Source organism: Neophocaena asiaeorientalis, unplaced genomic scaffold (assembly GCF_003031525.2).
Source record: "Neophocaena asiaeorientalis asiaeorientalis breed wild unplaced genomic scaffold, Neophocaena_asiaeorientalis_V1.1 scaffold119, whole genome shotgun sequence".
NCBI lineage: Eukaryota > Metazoa > Chordata > Mammalia > Artiodactyla > Phocoenidae > Neophocaena > Neophocaena asiaeorientalis.
In genome coordinates, this window is record NW_020175821.1 from 2,248,627 (window position 1) to 2,261,113 (window position 12,487).

The following is a 12,487-nucleotide window of genomic DNA, read 5'->3' on the forward strand; positions in this document are numbered from 1 at the left end:
TTAGTCCACCTTCAAATGTTAAACAAAGCTCTATTTCAATCTTCTTCATTCTCTTTCTCATAAATATCTCTAGAAGATTCTTTCAGTCAAGCTCTTACTTGTCTGTCATTTACACATAACACTTACCCTAGTAAGAATGAGACTTTTGGAAACCTTGGAAGAATGAAGTAACCCCAACGTGATCTTCAATTTCTCAAAGAGATCCCTCATTTCACCACGGCGGCGCCGCTCATTGGCAGTGTGTGTCCGGCGGTAATAAGCAAAAGCCTCTGCTTCTTTCTGTAGTTTTTCACTCCAGTAATCAGGTTTTAGTTTTAGAGGAACTGGTGTAGCCTGTCCAAACAAAAGATCGCCACCTAAGTATCTTTCACATGTACCTGCCCTCTTCCTGCACCCCAAATGGCACTGCTCTATATCAGACACCCACCATCTTCTGCCTGGAGTATCCTAACAGCCTCTCAATTGGTCAACTTACTACCAGTCTATCCTTACTCCAAATCAACAGTGTAAATTCTAATACATGCGAATGTGATATCACTTCTCAGCTCAAATTACAGCAGTTCTCAAATGAGGGAGAATTTGAGAGAGGGGATCTATAAAAAAGCTCATCTGTATAATTTATTATTAAAACTTGTTTTCATAACACAAATTACATGGAAAACTTTAACAAAATCTCGATTAGTGAAAAACGAGTTGAAAATTTTTTTTCGTAAATACTGTAAGACCCTTTACAATTTGGGAAAGGGTCAACTGCCTCTCTTCCTAAATCACTGTTCTCTCCAACCATTCCAAAGTGCTAGAAGTTTCCTAAACACACTACAATCCCACATCTCCATGCCATTACACAAGCTGTTGCCTGCACCTAACCCCTTCCACCCCCCCTTCATAACTTAACATTTAAAACTCAGACTTTGCATTTTTTAGGAAAGTCTTTCTTGACCTCAGGATGCCTTAAGCTTCCTTTCTCTCTTATTTATTCTACTTCCATTTTTAAAGTTATTTACTATAAAGAAGTAAAAGATGCATACAGGATTTAAAATATAAGTATGTAAAGATCTTATAATGAAAAGCAACTGTATCTTGCACCTACAACTGGATCCTCAGAAACAACCATTTTTTGATTATTTTAGTGGCTGTTTCTGGTTCTTAAGTCTATATATATCCTAAGTTAAAAATAGTAACATACGCTTATTCTTTTCATTTTTCAATACAACCTATTTACTTCCTGCTATGCAGAAAAGGATTTAGCTCACCACTCTCTTGCATCTCACCATCCATCTTCCTAATACAGATATATCATTAATTTTAGTTCTCTATTGATCCCTTTGCAACTTGAAGATAATTCTATCTCCGTTTCTCATTTCATCAATAGTGTCTCTTTGTAAAATGAGGATATCAGTACTCATATCCTTCCCTTCATTTCTTCTTCCGTCTTTTACCTCCCAACTTGTCATTTGTACTCACTCGTTTTTCAAGACTGAAAATTAAGTCTTACATACTTTATTCATGGATTATAAAAGTTTTAAAAAATCATCAACAGTGACCAACCTATTATGACAATATGAATATTAATCATACCAAGTGAGTAATAATTACATTTCCTGTCTTTTACAGTTTCTTGGTTTTGTGTATGTGTGTCCCCCCCAACCTTGATGTTTCTAACTGCCTTTATTTTCTTGACACTGTTTACCTTTATCATAGTAACAGTGGTACCATATCATGGGGTATGAAAGTACCCCCAAACTCTTCGACAAAATCATTGTCTTTCTAAAGTTAAAAACATGTACATTAGTACAGTGTGGGAAAATCAAAGATACAACCAGATAGAAGTAAAATTAATATTTAGTGTATTAAAACCAATACACTAAAAATAATTTGCATGTAACAATAATGGTACGAAACAATGGACTGTGTAAATAGCTACTGTGAAAATTCTTACATCTCAAAAATATTTTAGGATGTCCAATGAAAAAATAAAAATTGTGATATATTCAAAATAATTATGGCCCTGCAAACATGTATCATATGCTCCCCCAAATCAAACCAAACTCAAACTAACCACCCAGTAGTTTTTCAAAGGACCTGAATACCACCCTCCATCTCAACCCAATCTCATCATTTTTATCTCTTAAATTAAGAAGACAGAATAACAAGTGGAAAATGGTTAAACAATTGCACTCTCTTCCATTCTTAGTGTTAGTTAGGATAAAGAGAAAACCTTCCTTAATTATGGTACTATGATATCCTACACTGAGTGCATTAAGAAAATCAAAGAAGGTTTATAATTTCATGGCTCCCTGAATTGCTAGCCATTACTTCAGATAATAACTAATTTTTTAGATCACCAGAAAAATCAGGAGCCTAAATAAGAACGAATGCTAGCATGTTTCACATCATATCATTACATTATAGGATTAGTTTTCAAATAAGCACATCAGTTTTCATAAACTCCATACCCATTTTAATTCCTCTAAATTATTCTATCAACTGGGGGTGGGGGGCAGTAGACAACTGAGAAGGGAAAAAAAAAGCATTCATAGTATAATTTCATTAAGGGGAAAAAAGCTGATTATATTAACTCACTGGTAAAAATGGCCCTGAAAAAAGTCATAGCTAATACAGCTAATGTTGTTTTAACCCTAAGGACAAATGTTATCAATTTTATTAAATGAGTAATTATCATTAAACATACTGTAAAATACCTTTCGACTCTTTTCAGCAGCTTTCTCATCTGTAGTGATATGCGTACGGCACCTAGATGAAGACAATATTTTCCAATTCTTATTGAAATTCAGTAATCTAATACCTATTTCATAGCTATATTAAACCAAACCATCCCAAATTGTCTAAATTGTAAGCAGCTTCTTTTCCCCATGGTCAGATATGTGGCAATATGATTTATTCAACAATATGCTTTTTTCTCAAATAAAAGTGTCCAAATAGACCCTAAAACTGCAAATTACTTTTTTTCAATTGTGAAATATTTCAAACATATAAAACTGTACAAACAAAATATATAATCAACATCCAGGTATCTGTCACTAAGCTTGAGAAATAAAACATCACCAAAATGTAGGCACATTCATCACCTTCCTTCCTTCTCATAAGTAAATGCTCGCAAACTGAGTTTACCATGCACATCTTTACAGTTTTACTCTCCTAGGAATGTACTGATTCATCCCTAAACAGAAGATATTATGTAGCATTTTAAACTTACATGTAGTGTATCTTTCTTCAACTGATTTGTCTCATTCAGCACTGCATGTGAGATATGTTGATACATCTAGTTCAATCATTTTAACTGCTATATAGTATTCCAAACTGTTGAATTTTCCAAAATTTGTTTTAGAATGTTAGTAGTTATTTAGGTTGTATCCAAATTTTCACAATGGCAAATTTTCACAATGGCTGCAATGGACAATCCCAGACATGACCCCTTGTACATGTGTGTGAGCCTTTCTAGGATGTATACCTAAGAGTGGAACTGCTGGATGGAAGAAATGCTTGCACATCTTCAACTGTAGCCATGTCATACTGCTCTCCAAAGTGGTTTTAACTTACACTCCCACCTGCAGAATGTTCCCATTGCTCCACACCTAGACAACAGTACTATCAGAAATCTCGATTTATACCAATCTTATGGGTATAAATTGGTAAAGTAACTGTGGTTTAATCTGCATTTCCCACTTCGCCTTCCAATGCCAGGGGTGGAGGTTCAATCCTTGGTCGGGGAGATAAGATCCCACATGCCTCGGGGCCAAAAAACCAAAACATAAAACAGAAGCAATGTTGTAACAAACTCAATGAAGACTTTAAAAATGGTCCACATCAAAAAAAAAAAAAAATCTTAAAAAAAATTTTTTTTGCATTTCTCTAATTACTTGTGAGGTAGAACAAATTTGCACGTCTACTGGCAGTCTTTTGTGAATTGCCCATGATATCCATTACTTACTTTTCTACTGGACCTTTTTCTTAATGACTTGTAAGAATTATTTTATATGCTTGATACTAATCTTCTGTCAAACACATATTGCAAATATTTTCCTTACAGTGTGAAATTGCCTTTTCACTGACAGAAATTTTTAAAATTTTAACAATCTGCTCCTTTACAGTTATGTGTTGGTTATTCTTGGCCCTTTATTATAACAGTCCATTAAGATGGTATCTCTCTGTTTACTTAATTCTTTTTATTTTTAAATAGATTTTATTTCTTTATTGGTTGATTGATTGACTGCTGTGTTGGGTCTCCGTTGCTGTGCGCAGGCTTTCTCTAGTTGCGGTGAGTGGGGGCTACTCTTCGTTGCGGTGGCTTCTCTTATTGTGGAGCACGGGCTCTAGGCGCACGGGCTTCAGTAGTTGCGGCGCAGGGGCTTAGCTGCCCCGCAGCATGTGGGATCTTCCCGGAAGAGGGACTGAACCTGTGTCCCCTGCATTGGCAGGTGGATTCTTAACCACTGCGCCACCAGGGAAGTCCCTACTGAATTCTTCTTCCATGTCTTTCAATAACATTTTATAAAAGTCTTGCACAATTTGTGTTAATAATCCCAAACAGATTTTTCGTATTTTTAATTACATTTTTTTGCTTGTTGCTATTGTTTAGGAACTCAATTTTAGTATACTGAACTTACATCCTGCAATACTGCTGAACTTAAGTCTAATTAAGTTTTTAAGAGACTTAAATTCTTTCAGTCTTAACCAGTAGGCAACTGAAGTACCTTCCAAATAGCCCTGGAGTGAAGAAAAATACTACCTACAGCCCTCCTTAGACTTTCTCACTAGGAATGAAGAATTACTCTTTCTTAACTCATTGCTGCTTCGGGTAGCTGATGACATAACAGGTTGAAAAGCTCAATGTCTGGCACAAAATAACAACTCTTACCTTCTTTCCCTTCTTTCTCTCACACCCCAGTTCCTAATCAATACAAGGCTTACTCAGAACATTTTTTTCTAAGGCATCATGCTCTCTGTATTTTCATCTCATCAGCTGAACAGCTATGAAAAATTTTTCTAACTGTAATGACCTATTCAACTAGCAAAGTAACCAAATTTAGAATTTAATGCCATATTCTTAAAAGAACTAACCTTTGTTGAATAGTCCACTTGCATCAGTTATGTTAGTTATCTCATACATTATCTCATTTAGTACTTGAAATGGGGGCATTTTCTTCATTTCATAGGTAAAGAATCTAAGATTCAGAAAGATTACAGACTTGCCCAAGATTAAACAGCCACAAACTAGCAAAAGCAGTATTTTAATACCAATGTATCAGGCTCCAAAAGCATATGTTATTCACACTTATATACTGCCTCCTAGCAATAACAAGGCAAGTTAATTACCTCTGGATTACAGCTCCTCTCCTCATCTACTACTAAGAAAAAAGCTAGAGAAATAAAGGAACCATGTCAGTTACCCAGAACTCCTGAATAGAACATTTAGTTTTGCTTATGGTCATAAAATTACAACAACAAAAAACAACAATCCAAAGAGAAGTAAGACTTACAGCTGTTTGAAAGTCTGTGTATGGGCAGCTGTGGTCTTCATGTGGACAACATTAACTTCCTCCGGGAGCTCTTCTACAGTCTCAATGTCCACCTGCTCTTCATCATCCTCAATGTATTCTACACAGTTATTCTGAAATACAGCATTTCAACAGTAAATAAAGTATTGGGAAGCAAGCACACCTAAACTTTTCAACTGAATGCTCCCCTTATAAAGCCAACCAGTGCCAAACACTGATCTTAAACCATGAGTACTGATAATCCTAAACTTGTTAATCATAAAATGGAATTAAGTCATAAAGACAACATATGGTTAGAGCTAACTACCAAGAACTACATTATAAATCACACACAGATATATATTAAAAAGACATCATTAGACTGAAGAGACAGAGTCCCCAAAGGGCTGTATTGATGCTTCAGTGTTATTTCTAGTGAACAAAATTCAGGTACAGATATATTAAAGCTGCATAAATCTTAATATTAAATAGCAGTAAAATAGAATTTGGTGAGGGAGAAGGTAGAAAGAAGAAAAATTCAGATTCTAGTTTGAGTGCTTCATGGTTAATCCCATATTAAACACCCACAGAAACATATTCAAGGCAGATATGGAAACAGATTATAGCCCAGACAGTCTTCTAAGTCTCTCAACCCTACAGAATGAGAGCTTTTGAAGAATTTCAGATACCAAAGAAGCCCAGGCTTGCTGTACTTATTATACCAAAATATGAGTCAATCAGTAAGCATTTATTGAGCACCCATCACAGAAACTCACTGTATATTTATAACAGTAGACTATATGGATTATGGGATATGCAGATACTTTTAAGTCCACCTTTAAAAGTAGTGTTTTACTATGCCAGAAACCAAACAGAGAATACGTTATCTATAATTGTACTGTACCAGAGAGGCACAACTCAAAATGAAACATCCCCATCACCTTATTAATTCTATGTTTAAACTTGCTGGAAAAACTACTTACCCCCAAATTACAGGCTCCCTAAGGCTAAAGGACATAAATGATGCAAGCCATCATTCATGATCCCCAATTTAAGCATCATCTAAATAATGTGTATTAAATATAAACAATGGATATTAAAATTAACGTTAGGAAGCTAAATCAACAGAACCCCAAGGGTTTGAATAGTAATGTAGGTAGATGCTTTACCATATTTAAACTGAAGAATGTGTACTGCGTGGCTTTAATTGCAGGCTTTATAAATAATATCCAATAAACTTCATCAGGGAAGACTTAAAAAGGCTACTCACAACTTTCCTTACACTATTCCAATATAATGCTAATCACAGGTATAAAGTTATCATAGGTGTCAGACATAAACATAAATACAATGTAGAATTTAGATGTGAATGTCCTTAGTTTTAAAAGGCCAGTGTACCTGTCAGATTCCCTATTAGGAAATTCAAGCAATGCCACGCTGTATGACTAAGAAACACTAAAGGTTCCATTAAGTCAGTTCTACTGATAGCAATAGTTTGCACTGATTTTAAAGCTGGACTGTTTTTGACCTGTGGTTGCCAAGGGGGAGGAGGTGTGGGGAAAGGATGGATTGGGAGTTTGGGATTAGCAGATGCAAACTATATACAGAATGGATAAACAACAAGGTCCTGCTGTATAGCACAGGGAACTATATTCAATATCCTGTAATTAACCATAATGGAAAATTTTTTTTAATTAAAATTAAAATAAAGTTGGACTGTTTTTGGTCTGATGCTTACCTAGGCTGACTTACAACAAAAGACTCTGCAAAAAGTGCAAGAAGATCTGCAATCTAACTCCTGAACTACCTATAGACATAAGTCCTCAAAAAGGATTAGGTTATAGACAGAATGTGAGGCAAATGCGTATAGAATCATCCAACTGTAGAGCTAGATCCTCATTTTATAAATGAGACAGGTGAGGTACAGAGATAACCAACATAGGAACGTTAGAATATTTAAACATTTTAGAGGTTTAAAATATGAATCTTTTTGCTATATTTTATCTCCGTAAGGCAGTTAGTTAGGCATTAACAGAGAAGGACCAGGTAACACAGAGAATGAATGAATCTCAAGGAAGTGAGATTCTAAAACTGCCAGGAATGACAATCATTGTATTATCTGCTCCTGAAGAGAGGGACACAATTTAGATTTCAAGGCACCCCACAGGCAGCTGGCTATCACCTCCTTATGTTTTACATCAGACCCCAGGTCAGGGGTCAGCAAACCACAGCCTGCCATCAGTTTTTGTAAATAAAGTTTTATTGGAACACAGCCACACTCATTCACTTACTATTGCTTATGGCTGCTTTCACTCTACAACAGCAGTTGAGTAGTTGCAAGAGCAAGTCATCTAGCCTGCAAAGTCTAAAATATTTACAATCTGGCCCTTTACAAAAAAAGTTTGCCCAACTCCTGCCCTATATCATATCTGACTCTCAAGTTACTTAGTTCAGCAAATACAACCCTAAATAAAAGTCTAAAAAATGGCTTCAGAAAAATAAAAATATAAATTAGAAAGGTCAAATTACAAAGGAAGATGACCAAAGTTCAGAATACAAATTCTAGACACTATTTAATTTTAGGAGATGATTAAAAACAACTTTAGGCAGGGTTGTATTAAAATATTAAATAGTATTTTTCGTTTCTCTCCAAAAAGAAAAACATCTCTATAAATGCAGATACATAAATTATCTTCCAGTTCTAAGGCTGCCTATTCCCTGTTTCTTATATATATCTACCAGATAAGCTACAATCACTTCACATACAAAATGTCAAAGAAACTGAGACTGAATGGGAGTAGTGGTTTCAGACTTTTTCTTAAAAAAAACCTAATTTGATAGAGACTCTCAAGCATCTATCCCCCTAAGGCTTAAGTCAGCCTTCTTATAATATCAGGCAAGTCTCAAAGCTCAATATAAGCTCAATAAATGTTACCTGACTGACACAGCCCAAAAACTACAAAGTCATTTAATCATGATCTAAACCTAGGCATCCAAATCAATGTATCAGGTCTTAGTGATCTTCTGGAAAAACTACTGTCTCTAATGAATCATTTAAATTCTTGAGGTTTCAGTCACAACAAAAATGGGCTCACCACCTTTTCTACATCATCAACCTCCTCACTCTGGTAGTCAGAAACAACATCCACAATCTCATCAATAGAATCATCGGTTTTCTCATTCTCATCTTCCTCATCATCCTCTTCCAAATCCAAAACAGTGAAGTCAGCACTGCTTCTCCCACCCTTCTTCTCTTGCTTTGGTTTTATCTGTTCTCCTGATAGCAGTAAGTGACCTTGAAAATGTCCTTCCCCTCTGCTCCCTTTGGTAGCTCTCCTAGGAAATATGGAGAAGGCTGCAGGACTAGAAATCCTACTCCAAGAATCACATTCAGTTTTTAAAATTCTGGCATTCTCAGTAGTTCCACTTTTTCCAAGTAAATCAGAGATGCCGTGTTCTTGTTGAAACACATCTGAATTTTCCTGACAAGTTTCTGTTTCTTTAATTAACTGCTCATCTGTCTCTTTCTTGCATTCTTGTGAAGTTCTAACACATTTCTGGGTCAAAGGGCCCTTTAGGTGTTTTCTCCACCTCTCCCTAATGCTGTCCTTCTCCAGAGAATCTCCACATCCCTTCTCCTTGGCCTCTGGCTTTGGATTAGATTGCTGCTCCACAACTCTGCTCCCTGAAAATTCAAGTTTACTTTCTTCTTTAGAGATAATTGGAAATTCATTTGATTTTTCCCCTGGATTGTCTAAGCCTTTCTGCTGTTCCACTTTCACATCAAGTTTTTTAAGCTGCACATTACTCACACTTTGGACTGTCATATTACTGGCTCTTCCAGAAATGGTCTTAACTTCCAGAACAGTCAGTTTTTCTTTGGAATTGTTATGATTCCTAATCCCATACTCTTCATCAACATTTTTATAGTCTTCACCTGTGTGTGAGCCAGTGCTATAGGCATGCTGAGAAGGTTTAACAGTTGCAGGACCTTCTTCTGTAAGGGATTCTTCATCTAAATGATCACCCCCATCTTCCAAGGAATCATTCAGAGTTTCTTCTGAGACAGTAGCTCCTGAGTTTTGCTTTATTATATTAGCCTCAGGGTCTATAGCTTCTCCTCCTGACTGCAGGGCCTTCTTAGTTTCCTGTTCTCTTTTTAAAAAGCTTCTTTCATCTTTCTGGTCTGCATTCTGAGATTCTCTTTTCATCTGAAGTGAAGCAACATGCTGAAGAATGGAGCTGGGAACAGGCTTTTGTCCTGGGAGCTGCAACAAGGCAAAACTACCAGACTGGAGAGGAATAAGACTGGCTGTACCAACAGGCTGCCCTCCTGAACTATAGGTTATTTTGGTTTCAGAGCCTGTTTTGCTTGCAAAGCTTTGTGGTTCAGGAGGGGAAATCCTCAGAGTCAATGTACCAGACTGAGACACAAAACTAGGTCCAGAAGAAAGCAACGATGGTGCCTGAGTGATAACATTCATTGCTGGAGAAGACCCAACAGCCTGAATTACAGGATTCATAACAGAGAAAGAGGAGGACGAAGCAGAAGATGGTGGAGTCTCTGAAGGTTTGGAAGGAGTGGGTAACCGGATTCCCATCACAGACCCTGGTAAGAAAAAGAACATTTTAAGTCACCACTGCCCAAATCAAGACTTCCAAAGTATGCATTTCTTTTCTTACAGGTGGTTCCAAGACACTAAGAAGACCAATCCTGGTGTATTAACATACCATATGACCAAATGATTCAAGAAAAGAGAAACTTCTCAGAAATATCTCTAATTTTATACCTGGGTTCCGAAACATGACAGGCTGTAAGTTGGGCTGGGCATTAGAGCCTCGAAGCTGATGCAAAGGGAGGAGCTGGACAATCTGCCCATTAGGGTGCCTGAACAGGTTCATTCCACTTGGGCTCCTAACAGGCTGCAAGACCATCCGATGTCCCTGAAGTTGTGTGTTTGGGACAGGTCTAAGAGTAGGAGAACCCTGCTGCACTGGAATCAACAACAATCGAGGTCCAGCACGTTTCACTGTGTTAGGAGAGACCTGTGGAGTAGCCACTGGAATCTGAGGAGCATTTTCTGAAAAACAGGAAATGGGAAACATAGTATCAGAATTTCCCTTTAATACTTGGGAAAAAATAATTATGACATAGGATCTAACCATGCTACATATAACTTCTACTTTAAACTACAGAGTTGGTAAAATCCTGTCCGTCCATGATACACTACTTAATAGTCTTATGGCTGAGACAATTTACTTTAAACCTAAGTATTAACCAGACATTGCAGGGCCTTACATTTAGATTGGTAAAAAAGAAAGTATCAATTGTCAAGAGGTGCATTTAAAGAGATAACACTTCTGCCTAATGAAAAACATGGCCTCTTAACCTGGTTCTCATTAAAGTTCAAGATAAAATTCTCTTGTTCAACTTAAAAATTCAGGCTGTTAACACTTAATAGACTTATGACTTAGTTTCACAGGTCTTACTCAAGTAAGAAAAAGTCAAGGACTAAAAATCACAAAGTACTAAAAACTTCTTGGCTTGTAAAATTCACTGATAAATAAGCAAAGCATAAAGATTTGTGGAAATTATTTTTCAAAAGGAAAAAAAATACATACCCCCAAAAAATGGAATGAAATTAAGAGACATCAAAGAAGCAGGGAAATAAAGCCTGGTTAGGAAGAGGCAAAAGATAGTTTTAAAACAAACAGAAAAAGCAGAAATTTAATGCAGAAGATGTGAATTAAAAGAGATTTCAAAATATTAATAGTACCTAAAGATTCACTTTAATGTCTGGAAGAAAATACTAAGGACATGGAAGAAAATAATATGAGTAATCTACAGCTAGGTTTTGGGTCACAGGAATAAAGAGGAAGGAATAACGTAATAGTAAGCATAAATGAAAGTGGTCTAACATTACCATTCAAATTACTGAACTTCTTTAACATTATTATTTCCAATTACCCCTTTTTTTAAAACATTATTAAATAAAATTTTTCATCAGTTTGTCACTAAATATAAAAATCAACAAGCCAAACAAAACAAAGATTCTAATATGTGATATTCTATCAGATAGGTACTCTGCCCAAAAAACATATCAAATTTCTAAAACAAAGTGAAGCTCCTAAGATTTACATGACAAATTATATATAGAAGATCCATGACTACTTTTGAAAATGAAATAAAACACAAAGACCAAACTGTTTATGAAAAATAGTGTGCAACTTAAAAAAAAATTCATCTGTCTTATGTGAATTAAGAAACATGTTAAAGCATTCTTAATTTCCTGAACATTTCTATTCACATTAAGTTTTAGAGAGTGATTCAAAACCAAATAACTCCAAAAGCAGCCTTTAATACACACACTAAATATGTGATTATTTATTAATATGCATGAGAGGGGAAGAAGGGAAAGACAAAAAGAAAGAAAGTCAAATGAAAAAGTCAGAGTTGTCTAAATCCCAAAGTTGAGATCTACTTTATGAACCTATAACAAAATATACACTTCCTTAGAAGTTGGCAGTGATTTGAGTCAGCTCCATTTATAAAAGAGCAGGTAAGAAAATCTGTTAACATTAGTATTTCCTCAAGTAGTATTACAGAAGACACTTTTAGGTGGTAGGTGGATATAGAATAACACCATATCACATTGTCAGCATTTTAATCTTTTGATTAAAATACAGAAGAAATTACCAGTCTTTGATATTATGTCTTTAATATTATGCCAACGTTTTCTAACTTTCTTCATTAACAGAAATAGCAAGCCACATGTTAAGAACTTACAGTAGCTGGCTAGTATTTGATACTATTTATTATTGTTTCAGTGTATTTATTTATGAGGTTACCCTCTATTTTGGCAAGTAATGTTGGTTTCCAATAACAGTAATACTGCTCCTTTTAAAAGTACATTTAAGTGAACAAATGACTGGATTTAAATAAAAATATTATGTCAATTGTATGATAGTACAAATGGGAATCAGAGCAA

At 35.6% G+C, this 12,487-nt stretch overlaps 1 protein-coding gene across 9 annotated transcripts in view; it reads right to left on the minus strand.

The window, feature by feature from the left end:
* MGA (MAX dimerization protein MGA) overlaps nt 1–12,487 on the minus strand; it is a 96,437-nt gene that overhangs the window by 7,880 nt on the left and 76,070 nt on the right. For 8 of the 9 annotated variants that reach the window (XM_024732351.1, XM_024732353.1, XM_024732356.1 and 5 more), the window contains 5 exons: nt 10,289–10,579; nt 8,597–10,107; nt 5,502–5,632; nt 2,703–2,754; nt 127–333 (listed from right to left, as the gene is read on the minus strand). In XM_024732351.1, the coding sequence (XP_024588119.1) occupies nt 127–333; nt 2,703–2,754; nt 5,502–5,632; nt 8,597–10,107; nt 10,289–10,579 (2,192 nt within the window). The remainder of the gene's footprint in view (nt 1–126; nt 334–2,702; nt 2,755–5,501; nt 5,633–8,596; nt 10,108–10,288; nt 10,580–12,487) is intronic. The other variant, XM_024732355.1, reaches the window with a different exon arrangement.